General features: G+C 48.4%; 1 protein-coding gene across 2 annotated transcripts in view; it reads left to right on the forward strand.

Moving 5' to 3' along the window:
* LOC140426745 (programmed cell death protein 4-like) overlaps window positions 1-18,732 on the forward strand; it is a 67,673-nt gene that overhangs the window by 46,309 nt on the left and 2,632 nt on the right. For both annotated transcript variants that reach the window (XM_072511880.1, XM_072511879.1), the window contains one exon: window positions 184-323. In XM_072511880.1, coding sequence (XP_072367981.1) covers window positions 184-323 — 140 coding nt within the window. The remainder of the gene's footprint in view (window positions 1-183; window positions 324-18,732) is intronic.

An 18,732-nucleotide genomic window follows, 5' to 3' on the forward strand; every position in this document is an offset into this window, starting at 1 on the left:
TGGGATCTTTGCACGAATTGGCTGCTGTGTTTTGTGTATTGTAAGTGGCTTTTCATTGGCCATAAAGTGCTTTCGAAGGTCCTGAGATTTTTAAAGGATCTATACAAATGAATTATTTCTATGCTTGACTTAGTAAAGAGACTATCTTTCTTTCTTCCTTCTCTCTCTCTCTCTTTTCCTCAGGGATTTATGCGGGTGTTTAATACCATTCAAGATATCAGTCTAGATGTACCAAACTCCTACAGCACTCTGAAACGGTTTGTGGACCATTGCCATGAGCAAGCGGTGATCACCAAAGCACTCCACGATCAGTGCCCAACACGGTAGGATGTGACAAAATGCAATCGTTAAGGAGGGAGCTGATATTTGTGGAGTTCAGTGCCACTAAATGGATCTTTTGGTGTATGTCTGAGTCAAGCAAGGTTCAAACATAAACTCCCTGTCTCTCCAAAGCCTGTCCACCAGCTAGCTGCAAAGCATAACTCGGGAGGTTTGACGGAATACTCTCCACTTGTCTGGATGTGTGTGACTCCCAACAACGCTGAAGAAGCTTGACACCATCCAGAACAAAGCAGCTCACCTGATTGGCATCCCAACCACTGCCTTAAACATTTACTCCCTCCACCACTGATGCACAGTGGCAGCAGTGTGTACCATCTACAAGATGCAGTGCCATAACTCACCAAGACTCCTTCAGCAGCATCTTTTAAACCCGTGATCTAAACCACCTAGAAGGACAAAGGCAGCAGACACATGGGAACACCAACATCTGGAAGTTCTCTTCCAAGCCGCACACCCATCCTGACTTAGAAATATATTGCCGTTCCCTCACTGTCACTCAGTCAAAATCCTGGAATCCCCTCTCTAACAACACTGGGTGTACCTACACTGCATGGACTCAGCAGCTCACCACCTTCTCAAGGGCAATTGGATACGGGCAATAAATGCTGGCTTTGCCAAAAATGTTCACATTCCACAAACTAATAAAGAACACCTCCAATTTCTTAAGTTGATAGTCTTGGTGAAAGTTCCTGCCAAGGATCCCTGGTGAGTTGCCGGCAATACAATTGCTTGAAGTACATCTGCAGTGCAGTGGAGGAAAATCAACCATGGTTCCCATCTGGTTTTATCCAAGTAAACCTTTTCTGCCTTTCTCCAGTGTTTTCCTATCTCCTTTTTATAATATGAAGAACAGAACTGAGCCAGTTTCATTAGTTCATTTATTTTTACTTTTAGTGATTGTACCACATTTTAGTATTTGGCATTTGGGGACTTCAGAAGACCCAAGAGATTTAGAGATCCAAGTACATAAATCTCAAAGCAAATGGGCAGTTACAGTAAAAAACAATTAAAACTTTAATGGTATGTTGCCCTTTATGCCAAGAGGGCTGAAACAGAAAGAGGTGGAAGTTATGCTTCAGTTGTAGAGAGCTTCAGTTGTAGAGAGCTTTGGTTAGATCTTACTGTAATAATATGAAACCCACAGGGACACCTCAATTGATCTCCCCATGGCACTTGTAAATTCGCCTTCTGGAAGCCGGCCCAGACTGGTGTGATTGGTAGTCCCGGTTGGGATCTTTGAACCGTATGCCACGTTGTGGCATTTACTTTATATTGCTTTATTAAATACTGTTTAACTTCCCTTCTCATACCTCCTGAGCTTTTACACTTCCCTAGAGTAATGGCATTCAGTACTGGACCCTGCACCTCAGCAAAGGATATATTGTCGAGTAAAATATAGAGGGTCCCAAACGAAACCTTTACAGGTCGTCTCTTTGTGAATCTAAAAGTTTGAAGTTCTGGGTTGATATACGTCCTCTATTTTAACTTCTACACTAACAACAACTTACATTTACATAGTACCTTTATGGTCATAAAATATCTAAAGGTGATTGACAGCATAATAGGATAAGGAATTGACACAACCATGTAGGAGATGACAGGTCAGGTGACTATAAGCAGGTTCAAAGGGGTAAGTTGGTGTCAAGAGGATTAGGGAGGGAGTTCCAGAACGTAAGTCATTAACTACCAATGGTGGGGAAGAGAAGTCGGGGAAGCAGAAGACACCAGGATTGGCGGATTGCAGAGTTTGTGGAAGTTTGTGGGCTGGAAGAGGTGACAGCCATGGTGAGACCATGGAGGGATTTGAACCCAGAAGGGTGCAAATTTTAAAACAGAGGGGTTGTCAGACTGTGAGCCAAACAGGCCCGTGAGCATAAAAGTGACAGGACTTTTGTTGCTTCAGGGACCTTTCCTGGATCGCTTACCATACATTGGGCAATTATCTTCTATTTACATGTGTGCAATGTTTTCCCCTTCTCTTCCACCCACCCCCCCCCCCCCCCCCCCCCCCCACACACACTTTTTGTCGGTTGGCCTCACCCCTACTCCCCCCACCCTCTCGCCACTCTATTTTTGGCATTTCATTAGGGGCTCCGTCTATTATGGCTTTATTCTAGGCTCCCTGATTTCAGTATTGGCCGTTTTCCAGTCTCTCCCATTTCTTACTCTGGCCTCCTTTTCCCTGGGCGCTATTCTCCCCCCGCCCCCCCCCCCCCCCCACCCCACGCCGGGTGCGAGAATCTTCGGGGCGCCGCGCGAATCGCACCACGCCGCCCCAAACGCGATTCTCCCACCCCCCCCCCCCCGGAAACCAGCGGCGCACGATTCGCACCGGGCCGCTCGGAGAACCGGCGATTCTCCGGCCCGGATGGGCCGAGCGGCCGCTACGCCACGACAGGTTCCCGCCGGTGCCGTCCACCCCTGGTCGATGCCGGCGGGAACTCTGCGGGAACGCTGGGGGGCGGCCTGTGGGGGAGGGAGGGGGGCTCCTTCGCCGGGGTGGCCTCCGATGGGGTCTGGCCTGTGATCGGGGCCCACCGATCGGCGGGTCGGCCTCTCCCCCCACCCCGGGCCTACCTCCTTCCGCGCGCGGCCCCAGAACACCGGCGCCATGTTGGTGAGGCAGCGGTGAGGAAGGCACAGAGGAGGCGGAGGAAATCAATGGGAAATTTTGCGCGGGACTGCATCGCCTCGTTATGAATAGGGGAACCAACTCATAGAGATGGGGCGGGTGCAGCAGAGGATGAAGAGGAGAAACTAGGGACACCAGCAGAGCGGGTGTAGGAAGGGGTTAGATTGACCCTGGCAGGGGGGCCACCACACTAGCGGGAAAGCTGGTTGGCGTGCGTAAGATGTTCCCTGCGCATGTGCAGGATGGTGCGGCCCAACTGCGCATGCGCGGGTTGGGCGTGGCGCCCATTTGGCGCCACGTAAGGACGCTGGAGCGGCGTGAACCCTGTGCGGGCCAGAATAGGTCATGCCAGGCCCTGCTCGCGCCGTCGTGAAACGCGACGGCGTTCACGACGGCGCGAACACTTGGCCTCCATATCGGAGAATCGCCCCCCCGTCTGTTCCCTGCAGTCACATGGCTTTCATGCCCCACTCGCTCTATTGGCTGTTGGCCTCAAACAGGTCTTGGAACAAGTTAGCGAATGGCTCCCACGCCATCCTCTGACCCTTGGATAGCAAATTTGATCTTCTCCAGGTGAGAAATTCCGACAGCTCTGCCAGCCAGTCTGCAGGTGTGAGTGCTGCTGGTGATTGCCAGTTGAGCAGGATTCTCCGGCGTGCGATTAAGGAAACAAACACAAGGGCATTGGCTCTCTCCCCCATGAATAGTTCTGGCTTGGGCACGGCTCTACCCTCAGCCCCACAACCTTGGACATTGCCTTGAAGAAGGTTGTCCAAAACCCGACATGTCTGGGGCATGCTGTCCTCTACCTCCGGGAAGAACCTTCTCATTCGGGTTCTTGTCGGCTGTGCTCTGTGCACCACTTTAAGCTGCATGAGGTTTAGCCTTGCACATGAAGAGGTGGAGCTGGCCCTGCTCAGTGCTTCGCTCCAGAGTCTGCATCCTATTTCTGTCCCTAGCTTTTCCTCCCATTTTTCCTGTGTTTCGTCCAGTGGGAAGTGTGTCCTTTCTAACAGTCGTCCGTACAGGTCCCCATAGTCTCCCCTCCCCAGACTGGCTGTATCCAGTAATTCCTCAAGCATTGTGTTTCTCTGGGTCCGTGGGTAGGCTGTCGTGTCCTTGCAGAGAAAGTTCTTGACCTGTAGATGTCAGAGTTCATTTCCGTTAGGTAGCTCCAGTCTGTGGGTCAGTTCCTCCATGGTCGCTAGTCTGTCCTCAGTGTAAACGTCTCTGATCGTCAGTGTCCCCCCATCCTGGCTCCAGCTCTTAAAGGTGGCATCAAGCATGGCTGGTGCGAACCTATGGTTGCCGCAGATGGGGACCATGGTGGACATTTCGGTCAACCAGAGTGCTGCCTCATCTGGTTCCAGGTTCTGAGGGTAGCTACCACCAATGGTCCTGGCACCTGCCCCGCCTGCATGGAGTTGATGCTCTCCATGACTTCTTCCAGCCCCCTCTGTCTGTCGTTCCCCACGACCGGCATATCCAGTCCGTCGAGGAACTGTTTCATCCCCGAGTCCCCATTGGGGGGCTCGGAGGTGCACATCCCCGGTAGAAGGCCTCGAACACTTTTTGGTTGAGCTACCAGTTTGCCTATGCTTTCCTTCACCTGTGCTATCTTCCTTTGTCGGCTGCAAAGAGACATAGAGAGGATGCAGAGCTGGACTGAGAAGTGGCAGATGGAGTTTAACCCTGAAAAGTGTGAGGTTGTCCATTTTGGAAGGACAAATATGAATGCGGAATACAGGGTTAACGGTAGAGTTCTTGGCAATGTGGAGGAGCAGAGAGATCTTGGGATCTATGTTCATACATCTTTGAAAGTTGCCACTCAAGTGGATAGAGCTGTGAAGAAGGCCTATGGTGTGCTAGCGTTCATTAACAGAGGGATTGAATTTAAGAGCCGTGAGGTGATGATGCAGCTGTACAAAACTTTGGTAAGGCCACATTTGGAGTACTGTGTACAGTTCTGGTCGCCTCATTTTAGGAAGGCTGTGGAAGCTTTGGAAAAGGTGCAAAGGAGATTTACCAGGATGTTGCCTGGAATGGAGAGTAGGTCTTACGAGGAAAGGTCGAGGGTGCTAGGCCTTTTCTCATTAGAACGGAGAAGGATGAGGAGCGACTTGATAGAGGTTTATAAGATGGTCAGGGGAATAGATAGAGTAGACAGTCAGAGACTTTTTCCCCGGGTGGAACAAACCATTACAAGGGGACATAAATTTAAGGTGAATGGTGGAAGATATAGGGGGGATGTCAGAGGTAGGTTCTTTACCCAGAGAGTAGTGGGGGCATGGAATGCACTGCCTGTGGAAGTAGTTGAGTCAGAAACATTAGGGACCTTCAAGCAGCTATTGGATAGGTACATGGATTACGGTAGAATGATATAGTGTAGATTAATTTGTTCTTAAGGGCAGCACGGTAGCATTGTGGATAGCACAATTGCTTCACAGCTCCAGGGTCCCAGGTTCGATTCCGGCTTGGGTCACTGTCTGTGCGGAGTCTGCACATCCTCCCTGTGTGTGTGTGGGTTTCCTCCGGGTGCTCTGGTTTCCTCCCACAGTCCAAAGATGTGCACGTTAGGTGGATTGGCCATAATAAATTGCCCTTAGTGTCCAAAATTGCCCTTTGTGTTGGGTGGAGGTGTTGACCTTGGGTAGGGTGCTCTTTCCAAGAGCCGGTGCAGACTTGATGGGCCGAATGGCCTCCTTCTGCACTGTAAATTCTATGATAATCTATGATTAATCTAGGATAAAGGTTCGGCACAACATCGTGGGCCGAAGGGCCTGTTCTGTGCTGTATTTTTCCTCGTGGCTGCCTGCTTTCTCAGCTGGTGAGCCAGTAGGCGGCTAGCCTTATCTCCGTGTTCGTAGAAGATCCCCTGTGTCTGGCGGAGTTAGTGCACTGCTTTCCTGGTGGATCGCAGGTTAAAGTCCATTTGTAGCTTTTTCCTTTCCACCAGAAGCTCTACGGTCGGGGCCTTGGAATATCTCCCATCAACCTCAGAATGGAGTCAATTAGTTGCTGCCTAGCCGACTTCTCCCCTGTCTCTGCATGCCTTATAGGTGATAATTTCTCCTCTAATCGCAGGTTGGGGGGCACTGATGATCAGAGACTCCTGTGGGATCAACCATACTTACCTTGTGGGTGTGCCCCTGCACTCCGGGGTTTCCCTTTCTTAGGGGGTCATCCAAAATGGCTGCAGTCACCGTACTCACCATGAGGCCGGACCCCTGCGCTCCGGGGTTTCCCATTGTCAAGGGGCCACCCAACATGACCACCAACTGTGCGTATGCCGTGTGGGTGAGCCCCTGCACGCCGGGGTTTCCCTTTGTTCAGGGACCCTCCAAAGTGGCTGTGTGCGACGCCATCTTGTTCCACGTTTCTGAGAGTGACCTGCTGAAGCCAGTCTAGAACCTCCCTCCCCCCTTGTTGTTTTGTTCACCCTGTGATTTTGTTTTTCCCTCCCCCCCCCCCCCCCGCCCTTGCTGCCCCCCCTATCACTCGTATCTCTTGCTGCTAAGCTTTCCCGCTAGTGTGGTGGCCCCCCTGCCAGGGTCAATCTGACCCCTTCCTACGCCCGCTCTGCTGGTGTCCCTAGTTTCTCCTCTTCATCCTCTGCTGCACCCGCCCCATCTCTATGAGTTGGTTCCCCTGTTCATAATGAGGCGATGCAGTCCCGGCCAAAATTTCCCATTGATTTCCTCCGCCTCCTCTGTGCCTTCCTCACCGCTGCCTCTCTTGCTCCCTGTCCAAGCCGTTCTTATGGACAAACTCGTCCGCCTCTGCACAAGCTGTAAAATAATGTTGCTTACCCTGATATGCAACCCAGAGCCTGGCTGGGAATAGCATCCCTAATCTGTTTTTATATAGAGCTGACTTTGCCTGGTTAAATTCTGCCCTGGGCTTTGCCAGGTATGCCCCAATGTCTTGGTAGACTCTGATTTTCTGTCCCTCCCAGTTGCATGCCTTCAGCTGTCTGGCCCAGCGAAGGATCCTTTACTGGTTCTGGTACTTGTGCAGCTTGGCTGCTACTGCTCTCGGCTGTCCCCCTGCCTTGGGCTTCGGTCGGAGCGATCTGTTTGCTTTGCCTCTCTCCAGCGGCTTGGGAAGCTGTCCCCCTCCACTATGCTGCCCAACATTTAGGCCACATTGTCAGTCGGGCCCCTGCCCTTGATTCCCTCTGGTAGGCCCACTATTTGGATGATCTGCCGCCTCAACCGATTTTCTTGAAGAAAATGGAAATCGCTTATTGTCACAAGTAGGCTTCAAATGAAGTTACTGTGAAAAGCCCCCAGTCGCCACATTCCGGCGCCTGTTCGGGGAGGCTGGTACGAGAACTGAACCGTGCTGCTGGCCTGCCTTGGTCTGCTTTAAAAGCCAGCGATTTAGCCCAGTATGCTAAACCAGCGCCTCCTCGACCTTCCCTTTCAGGCTCCCCGGGTCCCCACCAACCTCTTGATTCGGCCTACAGAGCGACGATTCGGTTGCTCTGGTCCGTCAATGCCTTTTCCAACTCCTTTATAGTGCTCCCCTGGGCTTCCAGTCACCTTCTCATGCCGTCAAGGGCCATCTGAATGACGGCTAGTGCCTCCGCCGCCTTGACTGCCACCTTTATCTCTGCCTTGGGCAAGTGACAAAATCATGAATGAGGGCTTCAGTACCCAGAGATCCCATGGCAAGGTTTTTGACTGTGCTTCATTCGATATTATGGGTGGCATAGTGGTGTTGTCCTAGATTAGTAATCTAAAGACCCAGGGTACTGCTCTGGGGACCCGCGGTTCGAATCCCACCATGACAGATGGTGGAATTTGAATTTAATTAATACAAATCTGGAATTAAAAGTCATGATGACCATGAAACCATTGTCATAAAAACCATCTGGTGCACTAATGTCCTTTAGGGAAGGAAATCTGCCATCCTTACCTGGTCTGGCCTATATGTGACTCCAGACCCACGGCAATGTGATTGACTCTTAACTTCCTTCGAAATGGCCTATCAAACCACTAGATAGTCACGAAGGCAGCTCACCACCAATTAGGGATGGGCAGTAAATGCTGGCCTAGCTAGCGATGGCCACATCCAATGAATGAATATTTTTTAAAGTGGAAATGGAATCTACTGCAGATTTAATTATTTTTGCCAGTGGGGAGATGTTGCTTCGTGGTGGAGTGGGATTCGACAAAGATCCTTCAGGCACTTCACCAAACGAGGCACTTGGGGAAAGTGCCACAAAAACAATTGAAAAAAATTACCAAGACTCCGGTGGCGGCCATGAGCTGAGTGGTCGCACACAAATCAGCTCCCACTCGGAAACTTGTTTTTGACCTTTTTTGCCCAATGGCGTGTTGGGAAGAAAACTGAAGATTGGCGGTTTCTCCTCCGGTGTGGGATGCTGCAGGATATAACATGGAGCAAAAATTGAATAAAGCCCCCGCTCAAGATTCAGAGGACCCTCGTGGGAAGGCGAAAGAGCTGGCAGTGTTTATGGAGCAGATGGGGGTGAACCCATGGAGGTTTAGCCACCCAAGAGAGAGGGAGCTCTCCTTTTTGCACATGCATCGGGTGTATTCCCGAATACATTTTTGTGGTGGGAAAATCAGTACTCCCAGGAGTGGTGGGGGCTGAGTGCACCGCGATAGTAATATCGGACCATGCACCACATTATGGCTGGAGGCGGGTCAAGCCCAAGCCCATGCCCCAATGGAGGTTAGACACAGCGCTCCTAGCAGACAAGGGGTTCTGTGAGAAGGTAGCCACGGCCATCGGGAACTATGTAGATTTCAGTCAGAACAGAGAAGTTTCGCCCTCTACCTCCCCTCTAATCGCCGTTTCCCAGAATGTAATCTCATATAAGACCCACAGGGACAAGGTTGGAAGGGTAGACAGGCAGAGATTAGTGGACTCCATTCTGGACAGGCAGTACTCCACGGTCCCAACAATAAAGCTGTTAGTGGAGAGAAAGAGGTTACAAATGGAATATGATTTGATATCGACAGGGGAGGTGGTGAACTAACTTTGTTGCTCACGAGTATTTTATGATTATGTTGAGAAGGCCAGCCGTCTATTGCCTCACCAGTTGAAGCGGGAGGCGGCCACATGGGAGATATCCCTGGTTAAGTGGAAAGGGCTGGTGATGGCCCCGGACAAGATTAATGGTGCCTTTGAGGCATTCTACTGGGGGCTGGATAACATTGAGCCCCCGGAAGAGAACTCTGGGATGGAGCCGATTTTGGACGGGTTGGACTTCCCAGTGGTGGAGAGGGTGAAGGGGCAAGGGTTGGAGGCACCTTTGGGGCTGGAAGAGGTTATGGAGGGTATCCATTCCATGCAATCGGGGAAGGCAAGTGGGCCGGATGGTTTCCCGATGGAATTTTACACGCAGTTTGCAGCATCACTGGCGCCACATTCATTGAGGATGTTTAATGACTCTTGTCACGGGGGCAGACTGGCCAATTTGGCACAAGCGCCTATTTCGCTGATCCTGAAGAAGGACTAGGATCCCGTGGAGTGTGGGTCTTATAGGCCTATTTCTTTATCGAATACCGATGCAAAAGTATTTGCTGAGATTCTGGTGAAGCACCTGGAGGAAAGGTACCAGAAGTATTCGTATCTATAGACGAAGGGAAGGCTTTTGATCGAGTAGAGTGGAGATATCTCTTCGAGGTTCTGGGACGATTTGGATTTTGGCCAGCATTTATCCCCTGTTGTAATGCGCTCCCATGGCAACGCGGTGAGCTCAGGATATTTCCGGCTACAGAGGGTATGAGACAGGTATTTCCATTGTCCCTGTTGTTCACGATGGCAATCGAACCTTTAGCCATCGCAGTATGTTGTCGAATGGGTGGAGAGGGGGCAAGGAGCCTAGGGTGTCTCTTTATGCAGATAATCTGTTGTACTTTTCGGATGCTCTCTCCTGTATGGGAAAGATAATGGAGCTGCTGAGGAAGTTTGGATCCTTCTAAGGGTACAAACTGAATGTGAGCAAGAGCAAAATTTTCCTGGTGAACCCCCTGGTTAGGAGAATGGATTTGGGATGCTGCCGTTCAAGCTGGCCAAGGTGAAATTTAGATATCTAGGGATTCAGGTGGCTCATGAATGGGCCTTGCTGACTTGGCCAGTCTGGTAGAGGGGGTGAAAGGGGACTAGGTGGGATGCCCGCCTGCTCCATTGGCGGGGAGAGTGCAGAGGATTAAAATGAATATTCTGCTGAGATTCTTATTTGTGGTCCAGTCTCTCCCGATCTTCCTCCCCAAATCTTTTTTCGTTAAGGTGGACAAGTTAATCTCGACCTATGTGTGGCTGGGTAAGACTCCCAGGATTCAGAGAGGCTTTCTATAGAGGAGACGGCATTACCAAATTTAATGTTCTACTACTGGGCAGTGAACATTGAGGAGGTATGATGGTGGTTTAGGGAGCCAGGGTCGGTGTGAGGGCAATGGAAGAGGCCTCCTGTGTAGGGCTGTGTCTGCGGGCATTGGTTATTGCCTCTCTCTTGTGCTCTCCGGCCAGATTCGCAATGGGCCCGGTTGTGGTGGCATCTCTAAATATCTGGAACCAATTCAGGCAACATTTTGGATTGGGGGCATGTCAGTATTGTCGCCAATTTGCGGAAATAATAGGTTTGTACCATCAGGGTTGGTTGCAACACACAAGATTTGGAAGAGGGAGAGGGTTCAGAGTTTTAGGGATCTGTTTGTGGCGGGAGGTTTGCGGGACTGGAGGAGATATGTATCTGCTTCCGAGGGGGAGCGTGTTTAAGTATCTGCAGGTGCAGGACTTGCAAAGAACTCTCTTCACTCCTCCAGTTGCCGAGACATACACTGATGGACAGGATGTTATCTTGTGATCAGCTGGGAGAAATGAAGAAAGCTGACATATATTGGTGGTTGCTGTATACTGGAAAGGCTCCATTGGGGAAGTAGGAAGAGGAACTGGACCGGAAGCTGAAGGGAGGGGTATGGATGGACGGCAAGGTAGCACAGTGGTTAGCACCATTGCTTCACATCTCCAAGGTCCCAGGTACGATTGCCGGCTTGGTTCACTGTGTGTGTGGAGTCTGCACGTTCTCCCTGTGTCTGCGTGGGTTTCCTCCGGGTGCTCCGGTTTCCTCCCACAAGTCCCGAAAGACGTGCTGTTAGGTAACTTGGACATTCTGAATTCTCCCTCTGTGTACCCGAACAGGCGCCAGAATTTGGCAACTAGGGGCTTTTCACAGTAACTTCTTGTGGTGTTAATGTAAGCCTACTTGTGACAATGAAGATTATTAAAATTAAAAATTAAAAGATTTTGTAAAGGGTACTTTACAAAACTCTACTTCCTCTTGCTGAGCCTGATACAATGTAGTGCAGAGGGTGTACATGACTAGAGCACGGATGAGTGGGTTTTTCCCCGAAGTGGAGGACAGGTGTGAATGGTGTCGAAGGGGACGGCGAACACTTGCACATGTTCTGGTCCTGTCAAAAATTGGTTGAGTTCTGTTCTCGTCCTTTGAGACCATGTCGAAAATCATGGGGGATCGATTGGAACCGTATCCACTAGTGGCGATTTTTGGGGTTTTGGACGAGACGGAGCTTCTGGAGGGGAAGAGGGCCGACATCCTGGCCTTCGCTCTCTGCCTGGTGAAGAGTCCTGCTTGGATGGAGATTGGCGGTGCCACCTGGGGCATTGGCGTGGTTGGCGGGGAACCTGGCAGAATTTCTAATGCTGGGAAAAAATTAAATATTCCATTAGAGGGTCGGAGGAAATGTATTACACCAGGCAGAAGCCGTTCAGCGCCACCTTCAAAGATCTGTTTATTGGCCAGCACCTGGGGGGGATGAGTCGATGGGGGTCGGGGTGGGAGGGGTTGGTGGCTAGGTTATCTGGGGTTTTGGATTTTCTATAGTTAGTTTGTCAAAACAAAAAATTGACAAACTGTTATATTTGAATGTTCTGTATGTGTATGAAATCTTTTGCATTGTTTGGAATAAAAATATTTTTAAACCAAAGTTAGATTTATCAGGTAAAACTGAGCTGTTTAGAACAAAGAACAAAGAAAAGTACAGCACAGGAACAGGCCCTTCGGCCCTCCAGGCCCGCGCCAACCATGCTGCCCGTCTAAACTAAAATCTTCTGCACTTTCTGGGTCCGTATCCCTCTATTCCCATCCTATTCATGTATTTGTCAAGATGCCCCTTAAATGTCCCTATCGTCCCTGCTTCCACCATCTCCTCCGGCAGCGAGTTCCAGGCACCCACTACCCTCTGTGTAAAAACCTTGCCTCGTCCATCTCCTCCAAACCTTGCCACTCGCACCTTAAACCTATGCCCCCTAGTAATTGACCCCGCTACCCTGGGGAAAAGCCTCTGACTATCCACTCTGTCTATGCCCCTCATAATTTTGTAGACCTCTATCAGGTCGCCCCTCAACTTCCGTCATTCCAGTGAGAACAAACCAAGTTTATTCAACCGCTCCTCATAGCTAATGCCCTCCATACCAGCCAACATCCTGGTAAATCTCTTCTGCACCCTCTCTAAAGCCTCCACATCCTTCTGGCAGTGTGGCGACCAGAATTGAACACTATACTCCTAACTATGGCCTAACTAAGGTTCTATACAGCTGCAATATGACTTGCCAATTCTTATACTCAATGCCCTGGCCAATGAAGGCAAGCATGCCGTATGCCTTCTTGACTACCTTCTCCACCTGTGTTGCCCCTTTCAGTGACCTGTGGACCTGTACACCTAGATCACTCTGACTTTCAATACTCTTGAGGGCTCTACCATTCACTGTATATTCCCTACCTGCATTAGACCTTCCAAAATGCATTACCTCACATTTGTCCGGATTAAACTCCATCTGCCATCTCTCCGCCCAAGTCTCCAAACGATCTAAAACCTGCTGTATGCTTTGACAGTCCTCATCACTATCCGCAATTCCACCAACCTTTGTGTCATCTGCAAAGTTACTAATCAGACCAGTTACATTTTCCTCCAAATCATTTATATAGACTACGAACAGCAACAGTCCCAGCACTGATCCCTGCGGAACTACACTAGTCACAGCCTTCCAATTAGAAAAGCACCCTTCCATCGCTACTCTCTGCCTTCTATGACCTAGCCAGTTCTGTATCCACCTTGCCAGCTCACCCCTGATCCCGTGGACTTCATCTTTTGTACCAGTCTACCATGAGGGACCTTGTCAAAGGCCTTACTGAAGTCCATATAGACAACATCCACTGCCCTACCTGCATCAATCATCTTTGCGACCTCTTCGAAAAACTCTATCAAGTTAGTGAGACACGACCTCCTCTTCACAAAACCATGCTGCCTCTCACTAATATGTCAATTTGCTTCCAAATGGGAGCAGATCCTGTCTCAAAGAATTCTCTCCAGTAATTTCCCTACCACTGACGTAAGGCTCACCGGCTGTAAGTCCCTGGATTATCCTTGCTACCGGGTCCAGCGGAGATTCACACAGATGATCCCAGGAATGGTAGGCCTAACATACGATGAACGTCTGAGGATCCTGGGATTATATTCATTGGAGTTTAGGAGGTTGAGGGGAGATCTAATAGAAACTTACAAGATAATGAATGACTTAGATAGGGTGGACGTAGGGAAATTATTTCCAATAGCAGGGGAGACTAGGACCCGGGGGCACAGCCTGAGAATAAAAGGGAGTCACTTTAGAACAGAGATGAGGAGAAATTTCTTCAGCCAGAGAGTGGTGGGTCTGTGGAATTCATTGCCACAGAGGGCGGTGGAGGCCGGGACGTTGAGTGTCTTTAAGACAGAAGTTGATAACTTCTTGATTTCTCGAGGAATTAAGGGCTATGGAGAGAGAGTGGGTAAATGGAGTTGAAATCAGCCATGATTGAATGGTGGAGTGGACTCGATGGGCCGAATGGCCTTACTTCCGCTCCTATGTCTTATGGTCTTATGGTCTTAAACAAAGGAATAACATTGGCTATTCTCCAGTCCTCCTGGACATCACCTGAAGGCAGTGAGGATTCAAAGATTTCTGTCAAGGCCTCAGCAATTTCCTCGCGAGCCTCCTTCAGTATTCTGGGGTAGATTCCATCAGGCCCTGGGGACTTATCTACCTTAATATTTTTCAAGATGCCCAACACCTCGTCTTTTTGGATCTCAATGTGACCCAGGCTATCTACACACCCTTCTCCAGACTCAACATCCACCAATTCCTTCTCTTTGGTGAATACTGATGCAAAGTATTCATTTAGTACCTCGCCCATTTCCTCTGGCTCCACACATAGATTCCCTTGCCTATCCTTCAGTGGGCCAACCCTTTCCCTGGCTACCCTCTTGCTTTTTATGTATGTGTAAAAAGCCTTGGGATTTTCCTTAACCCTATTTGCCAATGATTTTTTGTGACCCCTTCTAGCCCTCCTGACTCCTTGCTTAAGTTCCTTCCTACTTTCCTTATATTCCACACAGGCTTCGTCTGTCCCCAGCCTTTTAGCCCTGACAAATGCAGTCTTTTTCTCGGGAAAAGAGAAGGCTGAGGGATGACCTATAAGAGGTTATTAAAATCGACAGTATTTTAGGATTGATGGGAGGTGTATTCACTTGTGAAGGAGGGGTGCTAAAACTAGGGTTCATGAATCTAAAGTCATCGCTGATAAATTAAATAAAGAATTCAGTACAAATGTCTTTAACCAGGACCTCTGCTGGTGGATGTGAGGGGATGGGGCACACCGGGAGACGCTCCGACCCAAACCCCACCTGCTAAAAAGACAGTGCCAGCCAAAATGGGCAGCACGGTAGCATTGTGGATAGCACAATTGCTTCACAGCTCCAGGGTCCCAAGTTCGATTCCGGCTTGGGTCACTGTCTGTGCGGAGTCTGCACATCCTCCCCGTGTGTGCGTGGGTTTCCTCCGGGTGCTCCGGTTTCCTCCCACAGTCCAAAGATGTGCAGGTTAGGTTGATTGGCCATGATAAATTGCCCTTAGTGTCCAAAATTGCCCTTAGTGTTGGGTGGGGTTACTGGGTTATGGGGATAGGGTTGAGGTGTTGACCTTGGATAGGGTGCTCTTTCCAAGAGCCGCTGCAGACTCGATGGGCCAAATGGCCTCCTTCTGCACTGTAAATTCTATGATAATCTATGAAAATAAAAACAAAGTAAAAACTGGGGGAACCATATGGCATTTAAAAGAAATGCCAATGAACAACAAAAACAGAAGAGGGGGGAGCCAAATGTGCTCCTCTGATTCAGAAGCTTCCATGAGGTTGGCAGGAGACAAAATTGTGGTGGCGTGCACCTCCTTTCCACAGGCGACCGCGTGGCCATCAGTCGAGGACATTAGCTGCATCGTGGCAGCTGAACTGAAAACACACCATTGGGATCTGGCTGGAGAAGTCAAAAGGTCAGTGGATGAATCCCTAAGCCAAATCTTGAGTTGATTGAAAGGGATGGATAAAAAAATGGAAGCATGAAGTGACACTCGAAAGTATGGAGTTGGCTCTCTCCGACCACAGTGAGCGGATCACGACGCTGGAAAAAAACTTGTCTTTGGCTCTGGATTCGAATAAGTTTTTGAAGAATATTAAGTGACCTGGAGAATAGGTCTCGAAGGCAAACCATCTGCCTATTGGGTTTGCCGGAGGGAACGGAGGGCAACACCCCCACAGAATTCATAGCCGGCATGTTATTTAAAATGGTGGGCGAGAAGCTGCTCAAATCCACCCCGGAGCTAGATCAAGCTCATCGCACGCTGTGACCAAGACGTCCTATCAAGGAACCCCTTTGAGCGATATCTTCAGATTCCATAACTAAAAGACGAGATCCTGCGTTGGGAGTTGACAGTGGCATTTTCTGCATCTAAACAGTAAAGAATTTTCTTTTTTTCTGCATGTACACCGCGCCTTCTCCCAAATTGATTTGTTTGTTGTTGACAAATCCCTCCTCCCCTTAGTGAGAACAGCTGAATACTCGGCAATTGTCATCTCGGACCATGCCCCTCTTGTTGAATTTTGCTTTGATTTTGGCCCCTCCTGAGCGCCCGACCTGGAGATTAAACACCACCTTATTGTCTGATGACAAATTTTGTGAGCGATTGTCTGCTCCTATAGTCGACTTTATCGAACTCAACAAAACTGAATCCAAGCCCTCAGATACAATACAGAATGGGACGGAATAAACTGTGTTCTTCACCACCACACTCAGGTCACAAGGACCATAACATTTAATGCTTGAACCATTATAATCTCTCCAGAGATATTTTGTGATGTCTTCTAACCGGCTGAATTTTTAGATTTTTTCAATCAGTCATGATGATTAAATTGGCTTTGGCACCAGTGTCTAACTTCAATTGGACCACTGTACCATTCACTTCAAGTTGTAGCAGCCCCATCAACCGCATTTATTTCAAATTAAGTATCAGTTTGCATTTTTTTTAAGTGATGGCAAATTTTTTGATGTCTCCAAAAAAAATTTCTTCCGTGTTATTACTCCAACAAACAATGATTTGTTCCTTTGACACATACTTTGCACAGAAATACTTTATCCTGATCTTTAAACTGTTTGTTGATGTGTGAGGAACTGCAGGAATTTTCCCGCCTTTTGTTTAAGTTTCCTGCCTTTTTGGAAAAAGGGTGGCAACAGGAGTGCTTTCCTCTAAGAGGAAGATTTTAAAATGCTGTGCTGCTAGCTTGTGAACCTGACAAATCTTAACTGTTTGTTCCAAAGACAACTCCAATTCCCTCAGCAACCATTTCCTCAGCTTATTTTCATTCACACCAAACACAATCTGGTCCCAAATGATGGAAGATTCCACTGCAAAAAAATTTACAGGTTTTAGCTTTTAACTTTAAATCAGTGATGAAATGATCTATGGACTCTTCTGAAATGTGATCTATGCACGTAATGTTCATAAATTTCATTCTTTCAGGGGGTGCAATGTGCATCAAAAATCTTCAAATTACTTCATCAAAATGTTTACTGTCTTCAGCATTTGCAAATTTAAATGTATTAAACACAGCAATTGCTTCAGGCCCCGCCGCTGTTCGGAACATCGCTACTGTACGCAAATCAGATTGATCTCCTAAATTTACTGCAGTAAGAAACTGATTAAATTCCTGTTTAAACACACACCAGTTGTTGTCCACATTACCATGAAATCTGAGACTCAATGGTGGCTTCAATGATTCCATGCTGTTAATTCTGGCAGTCTGCAAAATCTTCAAATACCTCGTGGCAGCCTAATAGTATTTTATTTTCAGTGTTTAACACCATCCAGCCCTGGTGCCATGTAATTTTCTTGTTGGATGACATGATTTATATTACAAGAACACTTGTAGCTAAAGCTACAAATAATTTATTGATATTAACTGTAGGTCAAATATATATAAAACAACAGAATAACAGAATGAACATTCCGCACCGGCCTCCCCGAACAGGCGCCAGAACGTGGCGACTAGGGGCTTTTCACAGTAACTTCATTGAAGCCTACTTGTGACAATAAGCAATTATTATTATTATTACATGCACAAGCAACCTCTTTCCCAGCTCTCCAGTCAGTCTGAGGTCACCTGAGTCTGACATTCACTTATATTCTAATGAGACTTCTAGTGGCCAGTTGGTGAATTAGAACACAACCATGATATCACCACACCGACCATTGCGGAAGGCAGGAAACCAGAACTGTAATACCCTTTAAGTCCAGAAGAAATACGGAAATGTATCGCTCGGCTGCACTCTGGCAAAGCCCCCAGTCCTGAAGGCTTCCCATCCAAATTTTAGACGAGGTTCTTAGAGTAACTAATACCTTTAATTTTGGACATGCTCAATGATACACTGTCTAGGGGATCACTATCCCCATCCCATGTGGGTTTTACTGACCCATTTCACTCATTAACATGGATGTTAAGATACTGGCAGTTCTGGCAATCCAGATAGATCCATGTCTTCCAGATATAGTATCGGAAGTTCAGGCAGGCTTTGTCAGAGGTAGACAGTTATCAGCCAATGTCCGACTCTCTTGAACATTGTCCTATCCCCCTCATTGCTCAGGACCCTGAAGTTATAGTATGTTTGGATGCAGAAAAAGCATTTGCTAGGATGGAGTGGAACTATCTTTTAGGGATCTTGGATAGATTCAGTTTTGGCCCCAAATTATCCTCCTGGGCTCTTTTGATGTATAATTCCCTGAAAGCCAATATCTGCACAAATACGACCTCCTCTGAATACTTTCCGTTAGGTAGAGGCATTAGACAGGGCTAGCCCCTTTCTCCATTGCTCTTCGCGATGGCCATTGAACCTCTTGCGATAGTGTTGAGGTCGTCAGAGGGATGGAGGGGAATACACTGAGAGGGGAAGGAGCACCGGATCTCACTATATGCAGATGACCTACTTTTATATTTTACAGATCCAGTTTCCTCAATAGAAAACATCATGAAGATTCTCATGAGATTTGTCACATTTTCAGGCTATAAATTAAATGTGGGTAAAAGTGAATGTTTCCCAGTGAACTCGACAGCCAGTAGAGCTCAGCTTCGCTGCTGTTTCGTCTCTCAGCCTCTAATGTCTGATATCTGGGGCTCCGTGTGCCCCATAACTGGGCTTTACTCCACAAACTGAAATTTTCGAGCCTCATCGGTAAGGTCAAAACGCACTTACAGAGGTGAAATAATCTCTCTGGGGGGAAGGATCCAAACTGTCAAGATGAATGTGCTATCTAGGTTTTTATTCTTAGTTCAAGGCACGGTAGCACAGTGGTTAGCACTGTTGCTTCACAGCGCTAGGGTCCCAGGTTCGATTCCC

Source organism: Scyliorhinus torazame, chromosome 7 (genome assembly GCF_047496885.1).
Source record: "Scyliorhinus torazame isolate Kashiwa2021f chromosome 7, sScyTor2.1, whole genome shotgun sequence".
Lineage (NCBI taxonomy): Eukaryota > Metazoa > Chordata > Chondrichthyes > Carcharhiniformes > Scyliorhinidae > Scyliorhinus > Scyliorhinus torazame.